Source organism: Capra hircus, chromosome 8, assembly GCF_001704415.2.
Source record: "Capra hircus breed San Clemente chromosome 8, ASM170441v1, whole genome shotgun sequence".
NCBI lineage: Eukaryota > Metazoa > Chordata > Mammalia > Artiodactyla > Bovidae > Capra > Capra hircus.
In genome coordinates this window covers 101,260,771-101,279,320 of record NC_030815.1, presented here as the reverse complement: position 1 = coordinate 101,279,320, position 18,550 = coordinate 101,260,771, and the positions used below count along the sequence as shown (strand labels likewise).

The window sequence follows — 18,550 nt, the reverse complement described above, 5'->3', positions numbered from 1 at the left end:
GTTTCTCAAGTCTACTAACAGCAGAGCTGGAGCTTGAAGGTTTACAAGGTTTTCCTTAAACATTGTTTGGTTTGCTTTTTAGAAATGCCTTCTGAGGTGGTTACTGTTCTTTTTTAGTGAAAGTCGCTCAGTCATGTCCAACTCTTTGTGACCCCATGGACTATAACCCCATGGTCCGTTGAATTCTCCAGGCCAGAATACTGGAGTGGGCAGCGTTTCCCTGCTCCAGGGGATCTTCCTAACCCAGGGATTGAACCCAGGTCTCCCACATTGTAGGCAGATTATTTACCAGCTAAACCATAAGGGAACTAGTTTGGCTTTATTTCCCATTTCATAAATAGTCCATTTACAACTAATAATGGGTATCATTTCCCATTAAGAACCAGAGCAAGGGATTGTCTTTACTCCGTTGTATATTCTTGCCTCCTTTGTCAAAGATAAGGTGTCCATATGTGTGTGGATTTATCTCTGGGCTTTCTATTTTGTTCCATTGATCTATATTTCTGTCTTTGTGCCAGTACCGTACTGTCTTGATGACTGTGGCTTTGTAGTAGAGCCTGAAGTCAGGCAAGTTGATTCCTCCAGTTCCATTCTTCTTTCTCAAGATTGCTTTGGCTATTCGAGGTTTTTTGTATTTCCATACAAATCTTGAAATTATTTGTTCTAGTTCTGTGAAAAATATGGCTGGTAGCTTGATAGGGATTGCATTGAATCTGTAAATTGCTTTGGGTAGTATACTCGTTTTCACTATATTGATTCTTCCGCTCCATGAACATGGTATATTTCTCCATCTATTAGTGTCCTCTTTGATTTCTTTCATCAGTGTTTTATAGTTTTCTATATATAGGTCTTTAGTTTCTTTAGGTAGATATATTCCTAAGTATTTTATTCTTTTCGTTGCAATGGTGAATGGAATTGTTTCCTTAATTTCTTAATATACAATGGAGTATAGACAATCTCTTTAATAAGTGGTGCTGGGAAAACTGGTCAACCACTTGTAAAAGAATGAAACTAGATCACTTTCTAACACCCCACACAAAAATAAACTCAAAATGGATTAAAGATCTAAATGTAAGACCAGAAACTATAAAACTCCTAGAGGAGAAAATAGGCAAAACACTCTCCGACATAAATCACAGCAGGATCCTCTATGATCCACCTCCCAGAATACTGGAAATAAAAGCAAAAATAAACAAATGGGATCTAATTAAAATTAAAAGCTTTTGCACAACAAAGGAAAATATAAGCAAGGTGAAAAGACAGCCTTCTGAATGGGAGAAAATAATAGCAAATGAAGCAACTGACAAACAACTCATCTCAAAAATATACAAGCAACTTATGCAGCTCAATTCCAGAAAAATAAACGACCCAATTAAAAAATGGGCCAAAGAACTAAATAGACATTTCTCCAAAGAAGACATACGGATGGCTAACAAACACATGAAAAGATGCTCAACATCACTCATTATCAGAGAAATGCAAATCAAAACCACAATGAGGTACCACTTCACACCAGTCAGAATGGCTGCGATCCAAAAATCTGCAAGCAATAAATGCTGGAGAGGGTGTGGAGAAAAGGGAACCCTCCTACACTGTTGGTGGGAATGCAAACTAGTACAGCCACTGTGGAGAACAGTGTGGAGATTCCTTAAAAAATTGCAAGTAGAACTACCTTATGACCCAGCAATCCCACTGCTGGGCATACACACCGAGGAAACCAGAATTGAAAGAGACACATGTACCCCAATGTTCATCGCAGCACTGTTTATAATAGCCAGGACATGGAAACAACCAAGATGTCCATCAGCAGATGAATGGATAAGAAAGCTGTGGTACATATACACAATGGAGTATTGCTCAGCCGTTAAAAAGAATACATTTGAATCAGTTCTGATGAGATGGATGAAACTAGAGCCGATTATACAGAGTGAAGTAAGCCAGAAAGAAAAACACCAATACGGTATACTAACACATATATATGGACTTTAGAAAGATGGCAATGACAACCCTGTATGCAAGACAGCGAAAAAGACACAGATGTGTATAACGGACTTTTGAACTCAGAGGGAGAGGGAGAGGGTGGGATGATTTGGGAGAATGGCATTGTAACGTGTATACTATCATGTAAGAATCGAATTGCCAGTCTATGTCTGATGCAGGATACAGCATGCTTGGGGCTGGTGCACGGTGATGACCCAGAGAGATGTTATGGGGAGGGAGGTGGGAGGGGGGTTCATGTTTGGGAATGCATGTACACCCGTGGTGGATTCATGTCAATGTATGGCAATTTTAATAGTATTTAATTTAAAAAATAAATAAAAAATTGTCAAAATAAATAAATAAATAAACCTATGGGTTTAATTTCAGCTGTGGAAAAAAAAAAAAAATGAACCAGAGCAAGGAAGCAACTTACCTTATGTCACCAGCTTAGATATCAAGTTGAAAACCCAAAGCACCTTTCCAGAAGGCAAATTCCATATAGAAGCAAGCCTTTGTGAGCCCTGGAGGTGGGAGGCAATGGTGAAAGGCTGGAGGGCTCTAGAAGGAGAGACACTGGGGCAAACTTACCCTCCTTCCCAGTGTGGTTTTGAACCCACCCAGAGGGATGTGTGTTGTTGCTGAGTCAACTCTTCATCTTTTAAGATTTTCTTCGTGGAGCCCAATCTCATCTCTACACAGTTGGGGAGGGTTTGAAAAAGCTTTGGCATAAGTTGGAATACAAATGAGTGCATTCAGGGGAGGAGTGGTGGACAAGTTTCATTGCACTGCTATCTGAATTTTCAGTAGTGTGTGAGGATTCTGGGACCACACCCAGACTTAGCAGGGAAGAGTGCTGAGATCAGCTCCTGATGTCTCTACCTGGGTGAGAGAGGAGGACGTGGTTGCACACTTATTTGTGTTTAGCATCTGTGTTCCCGGTGATGGGAGTTTTTGCTCGTTGAAACTGATTTTCTGGGAGCTCACTACATAATGATCTTTTTTTAAAATTAATTTATTTTTTTAAAGTAGTGTTAGTCACTCAGTCGTGTTCAACTCTTTGCAACCTCATGAACTGTAGCCTGCCAGGCTCCTCTCTCCATGGAATTCTCCAAACAAGAATATGGAGTGGATGGCCATCCCCTCCTCCAAGGGATCTTCCCAACCCAGGGATTAAACCCAGGTCTCCCACATTGCAGGCAGATTCTTGACTGTCTGATCCACCAGGGAAGCCAATTTAAAAAAAAATTATTTAAATTTTTAAAATTAATTAACTTATTCATGACTGGATTTTCGTTGCTGCCTGCAGGCTTTCTCTAGTTGCAGCGAGCAGGAGCTACTCTTCACTGCGGTGCACAGGCTTCTCACTGAGGTGGCTTCTCCTGTTGTAGAGCATAGGCCCTAGGGTGCACAGGCTTCAGTATCTGTGGCGTGTGGGCTCTGTAGTTGCAGCTTGAGGGCTCTAGAGCACAGGTTCAATAGCTGTGGCACACAGGCTTCGCTGCCCCACAGCACGTGGCATCTTTCTGGACCAGGGATCGAGCCCATGTCCCCTGCATTGGCAGGCAGACTCTAAACTGGAGCACGAAGGAAGTCTCCCTACTGACCTTTAAAAACTGTCTTGACTTACTGGCTGCCTGCAACAAATCTCTTGTGTGATCCTTTTGCCAAGTAAATGCCGTTAAACATATCACTTACAAATGTTTGGAGTCACATGAGTGTACAAAATGAATGATGACATTGGTTATAAGACTCAGGGTGATGAAACATGAACTCTAGAATCAGAAAGGCTTGTGTGAGTTTTGGCTAAGCTGCTCAGTGGTTCCATCACCACCTCTAAACTTCTCCAAACTCCGGTTGCCTTCTGTCGAAGGGGGAGAAATTATTGTCACCCTAGAGTTATTATGACATTTTAAGGAGATAATGAGTAAAAGTGTTTGGCATTGTGCTTGATGCAGAGTAGCTGCTGGGTAAGTGTTTGCCATCAGAATATGAGAGTTATAATCTAGACAGGAGTGGCTGGTAATTTTTCTAACAAAAATTCTAGGTCTTTCTGAAACATCCTACCATAAAATGGGAAAGTCTAACATTTTTTAGCTTTCACTTTACCTTATTTATTGGTTTCTGATTCATGTGTTCTATTTACAGCTAGAACAGTTTTAGTGTCATTTTTTGAAAAAAGATTGTTATGCAGCTACCTCAAAGCATCAAAAACCATTTCACCTCTACAAATGGAAGATCTCTATAAGAAATACTGATAAACCTTTTCATTTTCCTTCCAGCATTCACACTTTTACCTACCCCATCACCTCCTCTGATGTTTCTGAAGTGTTCAGATTCTACCTGTTTCCATATTGAACACTATTTGTTGACAATAAGTGTTTTTATGTGAAATGGAAAATTTTCTTTTCCCTCCAAATGATCTGTGGATATGATCTGAAGGAAAAGTATTGAGGTGAAAGTTCATGGGGGACTTCAGAATACAAAATCCACTAAAAAGTAATTTTTTTCTTTCTACCATCTTAAGGGCAGGTAGGCTCTTTGGTACTAATGAGTTCAGTGACAGCAGTTCATAAGCTGCTTATAAGAATGTGCTTCATGGAATTATGTAACCCTCCCATTTCCCTTGGATGGTTGTGATATGATTTTCTGAATTCAAGTTGTCTCATATTGCGATGTTAAGATTTCAACCCCTGCATCAAATATGTATGTAGTTTAATGCCCAAGTGATCCTGAATTAACTATATTTGGCCAGATTCAGAACATGTCATAAAGTGGGTGAAACTTTGTCATAAGGCTACATTTATATTTCTTACATATAAACTTCACCAGAGTTCTGGTTCAAGATGGTAGAGTGTACTTCACCTTCTCCTGAGAGAGCAGTAAAACCAGAGCTAACTGCTGAAAACTGTTAACAGGAAGATGCTGGAACCCACTAAACTTCACCAAAATTAATGCTCATAATAATATTAATAGCTCACATGACTTTAGGGGATATTCTAAATATATAGGATATGGATATAGCTCACAAAGAGCTTACTGTTAAGAGGGGAAGAGAACATTTTTACAAATGAAGATTATAGGTGTAAGAGCTGAATTATCTGATCTAGAGCGTGAATGTAGTGTAGACTCTGGCATTCACCTACCTAGACTGTTCGGGCCCTTACAACCTATCATGTTACACTAATTTCCACGTGTTATAAAGCTTCTGATTTGATACCGCATGCTGCGTGCTTAGTTGCTCAGTCATGTCTGAGTCTTTGCTATGGACTGTAGCCCATGGACGGAGAAGCCTGGAGGGCTGCAGTCCATGGGGTCACTGAGGGTCGGACACGACTGAGCGACTTCACTTTCACTTTTCACTTTCATGCATTGGAGAAGGAAATGGCAACCCAGTCCACTGTTCTTGCCTGGAGAATCCCAGGGACGGGGGAGCCTGTTGGGCTGCCGTCTATGGGGTCGCACAGAGTCGGACACGACTGAAGTGACTTAGCAGCAGTAGCCCACAAAGCTTCTCTGTCCACGGATTCTCTAGGCAAGGATACTGGAGTGGGTTGCCACGCTCTCCTCCAAGGGATCTTCCCAACCCAGGGATTGAATCCCTGTCTCTTAGTTTCCTGCAATAGTAGGCAGATTCTTTACCACTAGCGCCACCTGGAAAGTCCCTGATTTGGTACTCAGGCACAGTAAGGGACTTATTGTTGGGTAAATGTGAAAATTGACTTTAATGTGATTTTCTTTTATTTTCTTCCCTGTAGCTGCCCTTTAGCTCTAGTTTTTCATTTAGTAGTTTATTTTTCTGGGAAGAAGAAAGATTTATTTTTCTGGGAAGGAAAAAGTAAAAAAGGTTTTTCTTTTTTGGGGGGGTCAATATTAATAAGTAGAATAGGTCAATCATTCATTCCCTCAGCATTTGGCAAGATGTCTGACTCAATTTGTGGACATTATTGGTCATTTTTTTTTCTTTCTCAGCTTGGTATTTATTGATCTCTAAAACAGTCTCAAATTAAGCCTTATATTACACTGTTATTGCTATCGTCAATCACATTATTTGCTGATGTGTAGTCGGATACGACTGAGTGACTTCACTTTGTTTTCACTTTCCACTTTCATGCATTGGAGAAGGAAATGGCAACCCACTCCAGTGTTCTTGCCTGGAGAATCCCAGGGACGGGGGAGCCTGCTGGGCTGCCGTCTATGGGGTCGCACAGAGTCAGACACGACTGAAGTGACTTAGCAGCAGCAGCAGCAGCATAATAAACAACAGTTATTGCTGATACAGTAAGTTGTTGATTAGATGGCATAAATTGCCGATACCTTTCATCAAACAAATTTCTTTTTGGACCATTTTCTTGGGTAGAATATTAAAGGGTGGATAAGCATTTTTACCTTCAAGATATGAAACAGAGTTACAATATCAATGTGATCTTTGAAACTGGCATAACACGTTTTCCCCCAGGAAGACCTATTTTGAAGTTGATTGTTTGAATAAAATCACAGATAATAGGATACCAAGGAGAAATTCCCAGCCGCATTCATAATTAGATGACTGGATTCCTGATGCAGATTCAGTATAATTACCCAGAGATACGTGTGCTTTAATGAATACCCCTATGCATATGTGACACAAAATTTGTGCAGCTCAGTTTTTTCTTTCCTTTGGATGTTAAGTGTTTTTAAATGGCTTCTTTCCTTGTGACAGTGCTAGTTTTATTATCAATTGTAACCTCTGTTGGGTTGATTTTTGAATATGTCTTAATCGGGGCCACTGGCTTTCTTGGGTCCCATTTGGCCTGAGCAGAAGTGGAAGTGGCCACCATCTCAGCATGATGCAAATATCTACGATGGGCTTATGTTCCATATAAGACCTGGGCCAGACCCAGGGTTAAATATCAGTACCAAGAAGGCTTCAGGGCGAGTACAGTGGCAGGGGAAATCCATTTCCAGCCACTCTCTTGCTATGGTTAAGTAGAGGGAATTGTCATAGAACCATTCTGGACTGATTCAAATGCTTTTTCATGCAACTTTTTCTCCTGAGGTTTTGGTTAACCTATAAAGTCAGAGCCTAGAGTGAACCCCTTCAGTGTGAGGCTGCCTGGATTGAATGAACCTGGATTTCAGGATCACAAAAACCGTGCTTTGAATACTGGCTCTGTCTTTTAATAGTGAAGTATTTTTTGAATATGACTTAAACTCTTCAGGCCTCCATTTTTGTATCTGTAACCTACGTGAGAATAAGACATTTACCTTGCAGTAGGGTTTTCCATAGGAAATAAATAAGACTGTGTATATGGAAGAGACTACCTTATGTTTAGTTGGATTTTGGTGCACGCTATTGTTTTAAAATTATTAAAATTTTTGATTAAAACTATTGTGGTTTAAAAAGCATTCTCAGAATTCACCGTTAAAAGAATGATAGTTTTTGTGGGCGTTTTTCTCAGCTTTCATCTACTTTGTGTTTGGTAGGTGTGAGTTACCTCTGTTAGGTAAAAAAATATAGAGGTGATGTGCTCCTGTCTTGTTATCGGTACTTACAATTTACTAATGTGTTTTTCCTTCCTCTGGGGCTCTGGTCATACCAACGTAACATTTAGAAAGATTTCTTTTTTTATTTTTGGCTGCACTGGGCCTCGGTTCCATGCTCGGGCTTTCTCTAGTTGCGGAGAGTGGGGGCTTCCCTCAGTTGCAGTGTGCGGGCTTCTCTTGCTGTGAGCATGGACTCTAGGGTGTGCGGGCTTCGGGAGTTGTGGCACGTGAGCTTAGTTGCCCCGAGGCATGTGGAATCTTAGTTCCCAGATCAGGTATCCAACCCATGTCTCCTGTATTGACAGGTGGATTCTTAACCACTGGACTACAAAGTAAGCCCCAAAGTAATATTTATTGCATCTTGAACAACGATGAAGTAGTAACAAGCTACCAATGTGCAGCTATTTATTATTTACTAGGTAAAACATACAAATGTAAGTAGGTATTGTGAGAATGCAAGAGATTGTAAGATAAAGCTTCTTTTCTTTAGGAACTGTTCATGTATTTGGGAAGACATAGTCATTAAAAGGGAGAAGGAAATGGCAACCCATTCCAGTGTTCTTGCTTGGAGAATCCCAGGGATGGGGGAGCCTGGTGGGCTGCCGTCTCTGGGGTCGCACAGAATCGGACACGACTGAAGCATTTATTTAGTATCTTTTTGGCTGCCCTGGGCCTTTGTTGTGGGCCTGTGGGCTTTCTCCAGTTGCAGCGAGCAGGGGCTACTCTCTAGTCATGGTGCCCTGGCTTCTCATTGCTGTGGCTTCTTTTGTTGCGGAGCACGGGCTCTGGGGCCCTTGGCCTTCAGAAGTTGCTCCTGCAGAACTCAGTAGTTGTGACACGCAGGCTCTCGAGCACAGGCTCAGAAATTGTGGCGCACAGGCTTAGTTGCCCCATGACATGTGGGATCTTAGTTCCTGGACTGGGGATTGAACCCGTGTCCCCTGCATTGGCAGGCGAATTCTTAATCTCTGGACCACCAAGGAAGACCCAGATAAATAATTATCCTTGTTTCTACTTCTTCTCTCATTCTCACATCTAATCTGTCACCAAGAATTCTTGTTTTGCTTCCTGTATACGTCTGGAATCCATCCCGTTCTCTCCATCTCCATCATGACCTCTTAAGTGCATCTAAGACCTCATCTCTCTCTGTTGGACTTCTGCTCTAGACCCTGACCCACCTCTCCTTTTATTCCTGTTCTCTACCCAACATTCAAAATGGTCTTTTAAAAGTCTAAGTCAGATTATCTCATTCCCTTGCTCAAAACCCTCACATGGCACTCAGCTGCTTTTTCATAAGCTCCAAGCTCTTTCCTAAGGCTTACAAGTCCCTCTGTGACTGACCGTTTCTGCTCTTCTCTGCACCGTCATCTCATGCCACTTCTCCTTGCTGACTGTGCTCCAGCCAACAGGCTGCATTTCCCCTTCTGGAACACATCAAGAACTTTCTCACCTCAGGGTCTTTGCGTTGGCTATTTCAGTTGATTGAAATGTTCTTCCTCGGGTCCTGAACATGACAGGCTCATTCTCATCCTCCAGGTCCTAACTCAGATGTTACCTCCTCAGAGAGCTCAAACCATTCCTGACCACTCTATGTAAAAAGTCTTTCCCATCCTATCACATTATCTTTCCTCCGACTTAACGTTTTCCACCATCTGCAATTACCTTGTTGGTTTATTTTTTTTGTCTAATTATTCTATCCCTACGTTCTCTGAGAGGAGTGATCTTATACATTTTGTTCAGTGCTGTAGTGTATCGCATACTGTCTCACATATACTAGGTGCTCAATAAATAAATGAGTAAGTGAATGAATGAACACAGGCTACGAAAGCTCAGAGGAAGAAGGGATCCCTCTATTAGTCATGGAGCAGTTTCTTCATTGGGAAGGATTTTGCTAGGTTTGAGGGAGGAAGCATGTAATCTGAGGAGAGAGAAAGTGAGCAAGGTGGAAGGTGATAGAAAGAGGCATATACTGTAGATTTTCAAAGATGGAGCTGCTCCTGAGAGGCAGTGGTTGTAGGAATCTGATGGATGTGGATTCGGCTTCTAACCATCACACGATTACCCATGTGACTTTGGATGTTTCATTTAACCATGTTAAGTCACTTTACCTGTAAGATGGGGAAAATAATCTCTACTATGGAGGGTTACTGTGAAGTAGTAATGTTAGATACTTGAGGCCCATTTGGGATGCGTGTGATGTCAAGGGGTAGCCATTCATACCACTGTTTAATTTAGGTTTTCACCTGTGAGTGTGCATACAGATCAGATTTGCAGCTTAGTAGAAATGTGGATACCAAGAACCCAACAAACCACTACTCATTCAGAAGAGTTGTCTCTTGGTGATGGTGGTATACGTGTGTGTATGTGTGTGTGTGTGAGAGAGAGAGAGACACTCCATTGTGTGATTTTTTTTCAAAAGCTCCCTAGGTAATTTAGACTGTATAGCTGTTGTTTAGAACCATGTGTTTAATCCTCTCTAAATATCTCTTGCCAAGGGACTGTCCCGGAGAAGGCAATGGCAACCCACTCCAGTACTCTTGCCTGGAAAATCCCATGGATGGAGGAGCCTGGTGGGCTGTAGTCTATGGGGTCGCTAAGAGTCAGACACGACTGAGCGACTTCACTTTCACTTTTCACTTTCATGCATTGGAGAAGGAAATGGCAACCCACTGCAGTATTCTTGCCTGGAGAATCTCAGGGACGGGGGAGCTTGGCGGGCTGCCGTCAATGGGGTCGCACAGAGTCGAACACGACTGAAGCGACTTAGCAGCAGCAGCAGTAGCAAGGGACTGTCCGAATTGAATAGCTCTGAGATGGGAAGTCACAGAGTTGGGTCCAAGCTGCCTATCCCTGGGCATCTACCTGAGTCCCTAGAGACCAAGCTATTGATTTCTTATCTATTAATATCAGTTAAAAAATAATCTCGTAGTCCCAACTAAAGCCACCGTACCTTCCATTATTTTTGGTCATGTCCAAGATGAAAGTCAATTTAATTTTTTTCTATGCTTTTATACCTTTATTATCCATATGCTTTGCTCAGTTGCTAAGTCCTGTCCATGAGATTTTCCAGTCAAGAACACAGGAGTGGGTTTCCACGGCCTCCTTCGGGGATCTTCCTGACCCAGGGATTGAACCTGGGTCTCCTGCACTGCAGGCAGATTCTTTACTGTTTGAGCCACCAGGGAAGCCCATAGATCTACATAAATCTATACCCTCAATTTATTCACTGATGATCCCTCTAATTTTCTGCTGTAGCTGAACCCTGTCTTGAACTGGCTGTTTTAGATGTCAGCAGTGGCTGGGCAGTCTTAGGAAACATTAACCATCTGTTCAGTTGGTTGCTCATGTACACACAAATATACTCGCATCTTGGAATGTTTGGGGCCAGTATGCAGGCTGAAAGATCTGATGTTGGGAAGATAAGCTGAGGGCCAAGAGGTCTTGTGTCGGGCCAACATGTACGAGAAGGGAACAAATCTCTGTGGGCAAACATGGGGATTGAGAGGTGGACAGGGTTGGAGGCTTTCTTTAATGAGCACCTCATTCTGGTCCCATAACTGCTCAGGATTTGTATCTGCAGTGACCAGAGAGTAACTCTTTACTGCTAGGTCTGTCAAGCTCTACGTCACACTTGAACGATTATGGAGACTTATCTGTACATCCACCTTGTTTCATTCTCGTGTTTCTTCTAAAGGCCCATCCTTCTCTTTTCTTAGGGTATTTATTCTGATTCACTTTTGTTATTGGGTTGAAGTTATTTTTGAATTTTTTCCCAGAAAAGGTACACACGTAGATTTTTTAAGAATCGTAAAATACCTGAAAGTGACTCTTTTATCTATGAGGCAGAGTTTGGCTGGGTCTAAAACGGCAATGTCGTAATCCTTGTCCTTCAGATTGTTCTCTGTAAGTATTCCAGTGTCTTCCAGTAGTCAGAGTTGCAGAGAAGATATTTCATATTCATTGTATAAATCCAGGTTTGTCTCCCTCTATGTAGCTGGCTTTTTCCCTTTGAAAAGTGCATCTATATTGAATGTTAATTAACTTTCCCCATTAATTTTCTTTAAAAAGTTCAGAGATTTTGTATGTATTTTGTTTACTCTTCAGTTGGCAAAAAAATCTACAGTTATATTATTATCTACTCAGGAGTTAATGACCTGAAGATACACAGTAAAAGAGAGCAGAAAAATCAGTATTTAAAAGAACCCTGAGATGGATTCTTTCATTGACCAAGGAGTTTGCTATAGTATAAATAATCTCATAAATAGAATGTTTTCTATATATACATGTTTGTAAATTTCATTAAGCTCAGAGAACTCTGTTTTCTTTACTTCTGAACAGTCTTATTTTAAGTGTCTGCAGTTGAATTATTTGATGGGGTTAATGTCTTTCCTTATCCCATATGACTGGACTCTATCATTGCTGAATGTTTATTTCTAAAAGGTGAATTATGGGATGGAAGTCATGGGTCATAACAAATGCCTTCTTATTGCAGAGATTGACTGTGGCCGCCCTCCAGAAGTGCAGCACGCGATCCTAGAGGGGAATCACAGCTCCAGACTGGGCAGTGTGGCTCACTATGTCTGTCTAGAGGGCTTTGAGAGCCCTGGAGGAAAGGTCACTTCCGTTTGCACAGAGAAGGGCACCTGGAGAGCAAGTGCTTCGTCATGCTCAGGTATAAACCCCATTCTGTAGGGCTCCTGTCTCCTAGAGCTAAATAGCAAGCAGGAGTATGGAACCTAAAGCCTTTGATTGCTTGCTCTGTGTATTGCACCTAGCTATGCCATTTACCCCAACGGGCACTTGGCTTTAGATTTGTCAGCCGAACCCTGAAGATTTAAAGGGTGGATTGGGAAAATAATTTGGATAGAAAACATTATGCATTTGTCTTTTGAAGCTCACTTTAAATCACAGTGACTCCTATCTCTTCTGCTTGGTTGGCTGAGAGACTTTTCTCTATGAACCATTTTCACAGGGGGCTTACTTGAAAGTCCTAATTAAGCACATGTTGACAGCTTTTCAGAGGAAAGGTGGTGTCATGTATAGCGAGGTTTTTAATGTTTATTTTTAATTGTGGTAAAATATGCACAACATAAAATCTACCATCTTAACGCTTTTTCAGTGTTAACTATTTTCACATTGTGCAACCAGTCTCCAGAACTTTTTCATCTAGAAAAACTGAAAGTCTGTATCCATTAAAGAGTAGCTCCCTATCTTCCCACTCCCCACAGCTCTGGTACCACCATTCTGCTTTCTGTTTGTATGAGTTTGGCTAATTGACCTCAAGTAAGCGAAACCATTAGTATTTATCGTTCCGTGGCTGGCTTATGATCCTTAACATAATGTGCTCCAGGTTTGTCCATGTTGTTGCCATTGGTGGTATTTCCTTCTTCTTTCTGGCTGAATGATAATATTCTGCGGTGTTTATATACACATTATGCTTATCCATTCATCTGCTGATGGACAGTTGTGCTGCTTCCACCTTTTGGTTATTGAGACTAATGCCTCTCTGAGCACAGGCTTACAAATATCTCATTGAGAACTTGATTTGAACTGTTTTGGACGTGCCTGCTGTGCTAAGTCGCTTCCATTGTGTCTGACTCTTTCCGACCCCATGGACTGTAGCCCACCAGCTACTCTGTCCATGGGATTCTCCAGGTAAGAATATTGAAGTGGGTTGCCATGCCCTTCTCCAGGGGATCTTCCCAACCCAGGGATCAAACCTGCATCTCTTATGTCTCCTGCTTTGAGAGGCGAGTTCTTTACCATTAGCGCCACCTGAAGTGAAAGAAAGTGAAAGTGACGTCGCTCAGTCGTGTCCGACTCTTTGTGACCCCATGGACTGTAGCCTACCAGACTCCTCCATCCATGAGATTTTCCAGGCAAGAGTACTGGAGTGGTTGCCATTTCTTTCTCCAGGGGATCTTCCCAACCCAGGGATCAAACCCTGGTCTCCCACCACCTGGGAAGTTCACAATTCTTTTGATATGCTCCCTCAAATGGGATTACCTGTGAAAAGGAGTTTTGAGACTTCAGTTCAAATTCCAGCAGTCCCCTGTGCTAGCTGTGTGTCATCATGTAAGGCATTATTCTTTTAGAGCCTCAGTTTCCTAGTCTGTAAGAGGGGGGAAATACAGCCTGCTTTTCCTACTTCAAATAGTTGTTGAGAGGGAATCAAATGAGATAATCTACAGGGAACATTTCAAAATTTAAACCACTGTGCACATATTAGGTCTTTTACTGAAATTATTAGCCTGACTTGAAGCGGATCCCGAGTCAGAAGTATGGACTTCCACATGCTTTATTTCACCTTGGCCTCCAAGAAACAAGGTGGGGAAAGGCAGTGATTCTTAGGCTTGTGATAGTTGGCCCAGGGTGTGACAAATTGTTGTCACCTAGTCTTGAATGGCTCTGGTAATTTGTTTCTAGATGTTGACTTGCTTGGCTCTGAAGACAGATCTCTGAAGAGTGAAATCCCAAGGTAGCTTTGGTTTGGGTCTCTGGCTTGACTTGCAGTTAAATTATGGCAGAGTGTCTTGAGTTCAGTTCAGTTCAGTTCAGTCGCTCAGTTGTGTCTGACTCTTTGAAACCCCATGAACTGCAGCACACCAGGCCTCCCTGTCCATCACCAACTCCCAGAGTCCACCCAAACTCATGTCCATTGAGTCAGTGGTGCTATCCAAACGTCTCATCCTCTGTTGTCCCCTTCTCCTCCTGCCTTCAATCTTTCCCAGCATCAGGATCTTTTCCAATGAGTCAGCTCTTCACATCAGGTGGCCAAAGTATTGGAGTTTCATCTTCAACATCAGTCCTTCCAATGAACACTCAGGACTGATATCCTTTAGGATGGACTGGTTGGATCTCCTTGCAGTCCAAGGGACTCTCAAGAGTCTTCTCCAACACCACAGTTCAAAAGCATCAGTTCTTCGGCACTCAGCTTTCTTTATAGTCCAACTCTCACATCCATACATGACTACTGGAAAAACCATGGCCTTGACTAGACAGACCTTTGTTGGCAAAGTAATGTCTCTGCTTGGGTCTTGTCAAGCTAAGTTTTCTAAAGGAAATTCTAGCATGAGCAAATATAACATGTGGACTACAGGTTATTATTTGTCCATAGAGGAAGAGTTATGACCATTTGTGGGATGGAGATTTGAAGAAATCTATCAATCCATTCAATAGATATTTATTTAGCATACATTGTATGTGGGGTACTTTGCTGGACACTATCTTTTTGGAATTTATGGGGCAATGGAGTAAATAGATTTTTCTCCAAAGAAATGCACAAATAAATATACATTTAATATTGAAACCCTTGGGTAAAGAACCCTGGAGAAGATGAACTCAGTCCTGTTGCTTAAACCATGTCTGTGCCATGCATTTTCCACATTTAGTTATCTATACCGCCATTTTCTTTATGGCTGGCTCAAGCTGTTTGTGCCCCCACCATTCAGAATTCAGTGGGAGCACTAGGATTAGTCACTCCTTGAAAAACCAGTGGATCTGCATGGGGCATAGTAAGCTATTAATTAGCTGATGCTTGTAGAGCACTTTGAAGAACAAACATGTTATGTAACTGCTAATTATAATTACCGACCTCAGCCTGCCACCTTTCACAATGTCTTTGGCTCCAGCTGCAGCTGTTTCCATGGGCTTATGCAAGCTTTGATTTAAGAAGAGAAAAGGCATTCTCCCCGAGAGCTGTGATCTTTCTCTGAGGAGGCCTCTATGCCCTCAATCAAGATTGGCAGCTAAATTCAATTTCCGCAGATAAAGGGGGGCGATTTACATGCTGATTAATTCATGGCACAGTGCGCAGGATCGCTGGGTGGGTAGGTAGGAGACAGTTCTGGAACTGTAGTGAGAGAGGCTGATCACCATGGCTCTTGCTCAGCTGCCCCTCCCTCCTTCTTTTTCCTATTTTTCACCCGTTTCTTCCTACCTCCCCCTTCTGCCTTACCTCTCTCTGTGTATTTTGTATTTACCCTCCTCAATGTTCACTTTTTTCCAATTTTTTTCTACTTTTCTGCCTAACCTGCGAATACCTTTTACCCTGGTCCTCTGTGTCCATTCTGTTTACCCCTCTTTTTATACTTGAACGTCTAATTCCAAATTGGGTGGAATAATTTCTCTTCATTTTACTTGGGTTGTTCTTAGTTAAAGAGAGTTTTGAAGTCCCTATTTATTTGGATTAGTAGCTTAGAAACACATATATTTAAAAAATTTATTGAAGTATAGTTGATTTACAATGTTGTGTTGATTTCTGCTGTATAGCAGAGTGATTCAGTTAGAACTTTATACGTTTTGTATGGAGTATGAACTCTGGCAAGGTGGTGGGACTTTTTTTTTTTAAGGCCAGTTTAGACTGGAAACTCCAGACAGCCGAGAATTAGGCAATTATGTTGGTGTCTGGAAAAACCCCAGGTGGAAGCTTGATGTTCAGTGAGTCGGCTTACCTCAAGATCAAAGAGACTGATTCATTCTTGATAAGACTGTCCCTGGCTTTCATTCTTCACAGGTCATTTGGCTTTTTATGTTTAGAATCTGAGTTAATAATTATGAAGTTGATGCTCACTCACTCCAGGCTCTTAGAAGAGCAGCATCTCTATTGAAACGCAGACTGTTTGACTGCTGGGAGCCTCTCTGAGTCCCTCACCCGACTCAGGCACCGGAGTCCAAATGCTTCCAGGCCTCCTGTTAGCTTCTGCTCCTTCTATTTTTGTCGTTGTTGCTGCTCTTCAGCCCAGTGATGCTCACTTGCAGTTCGACATATTTCAGACAGAAGAGAAAGGTCAGCCGGAATAAATGGGCACACATACAAACAGCCACATGCCTGGAATTTGTTTACGTACATAATGCTTAGACCATCAGGCATTAGAGCTGCCGAAGATCACACACCAGCTCAGACACCCACGGCTCTGCCAGGAGCCTTGATGCTTGGTTTCACTGTGTCCTCAGAAGAACCTGGTGAAATAAGTATTGATATTTTCATTTCATAGATGAGTAACCTGAGACTCGTAAAAGTGAACCAACTTTCACAGGGTCATTCAGTGACTAGTAAATGGCAGAGACAGGATTTGAACTTAGGTCTTGAAGCCTGAGATCTGTCTCCTACCAGGTTCCCAAGGTTGAACTATTTGTAGGTCACCCTGACAGAGTTTGTCAGAGGAAAAGTATTGGTTATTTAATGTTTCTTTAAACAACTTAGATTTAAAACTTAAATTTGTAGTTTAAATTTATTGACCAAGGAAGCTTTGTAATATATGTAATAGCATGAATTTGATGTTAACACCTCGTTTTTTTTCAAAAATCAATACCAAGCGAGCCTATAGGGTGTATAGAGGTGCCAGCAAAACTCATCCTAAAGCGTATGAAACATTTAGAAAAGCATGCTCTAAGTCATGCTGCTCTGCCTCTTTTAGGCGACCCTAAAGACTGAAAGGGCCTCCCAGGTGGCACTAGTGGCAAAGAACTGGCCTGCTGGTGCAGGAGATGTAGAGATGCGGGTTCAATCCCTGGGTCAGGAAGATGCCCGTGAGGAGGAAATGGCAACCTATTCCAGTATTCTTGCCTGGAGAATCCCATGGATAGAGCAGCCTGGAGGGCTACAGGCCATAGGGTTGCAAAGAGTCGTACCCGACTGAAGTAGCTTAGCATGCAAAGACTAAAAACGAACAGGAAACACAGCAGAACTCTTATAACCAAACACGATTTGTGTAACATTGTCACCCTGGGGAGGGAGCCGTACTCTCATTTCAGTGATGCTATTAAAAAAATGTTTCTGTTTTGTAATCCAACTGGGATGGCCTTTGAAGGTAGTTTAATGCATCACATTGGAAGACTGGTCATGTTAGTTTTGAAATCAGGTACTGTTTTCACCTAGAAATGACCTCCAGCTTGACCATCTGCTAGGGTCTCCTGAATTTATTTGGTAGGATCTTTTACTGTTTTCAAAAATAAAGAACACGGATATAAAATTGGAAACCAAAAGAGTACGTTAGGCCAGGCCCTGCCCACCGTGGGGCTCCTGAGAGCGCGGGGTGTGCTCACTGACTCTGTCCCCTCCCACCCCAACCTTGTCTCAGTCTCTCCTGCAGGAGAATCAGGCGTCCAACACCCCAGTACACTTAGGTGGTCTTAATGACCACCTAACCATCAAATTCATCTTCTAGCATCAATCCTTGTTCCTTTTAACCTTTTCATAACACTTAGCATTGCCCACCATTTATCCATATATTCATCCATCTATTTAATCAATCAACCAAATGATAAATATTTTAAAAATATCTGTGTCCAACCAACTGTGTTAGTTTCTGGGGATAGAGAGATAGACCTTGTTTGTCTTTGCTGTTAGGAGAGATTTTTTATTGTTGTTCAGTTGCTCAGTTGTGTCCATCTCTTTGTGACCCCATGGACTGCAGCATGCCAGGCTTCCCTGTCCTTCACCATCTCCTGGAGCTTGCTCAAATTCATGTCCATTGAGTGGGTGATGCCATCCAACCATCTCGTTCTCTGTTGTCCCCTTCTCCTGCTTTCAATTTTTCCCAGCATCAGGGTCTTTTCCAATGAGTCAGTTCTTTGCATCAGGTGGCCAAAGTTTTGGCGCTTCAGCTTCAGCATCAGTCCTTCCAATGAATATTCAGGGTTGATTTCCCTTAGGGTTGACTGGTTTGATCTCCTTGTAGTCCAAAGGACTCTCAAGAGTCCTCCAACACCACAGTTCCAAAGCATCAATTCTTTGTTGCTCAGCCCTGTTCATGGTCCAAACTCTCAGGAGAGATAGACTTAGATATTAAACAACTAATTACAAAATTAGTTCCTTACAAATGTGATGAGTACCACAGAGAAATACTAAATGCTCATAGAATGCTGAAATACATATCTTTATATATATGTACATTTATACACACACACAACCATGGGCCACGTGCAGAATCTAAAGCAAAGCAAAGGTGCTTTATCACCAGTGAATGCTTTGGTTCTCAGAGTTCAATGTAGAGTTCATTTGGATGGTGTGGGGGCCTTCTTTGTTTAAAGCCGGGGAGGCCTA

At 42.0% G+C, this 18,550-nt stretch overlaps 1 protein-coding gene across 1 annotated transcript in view; it reads left to right on the top strand.

Annotated features, from left to right (window-relative positions):
- The window catches only part of SUSD1 (sushi domain containing 1), a 134,935-nt gene that overhangs the window by 36,408 nt on the left and 79,977 nt on the right, over nucleotides 1-18,550 (top strand). Inside the window, exon 6 of the mRNA XM_018052598.1 lies at nucleotides 11,996-12,175. Within this exon, the coding sequence (XP_017908087.1) occupies nucleotides 11,996-12,175 (180 nt within the window). The remainder of the gene's footprint in view (nucleotides 1-11,995; nucleotides 12,176-18,550) is intronic.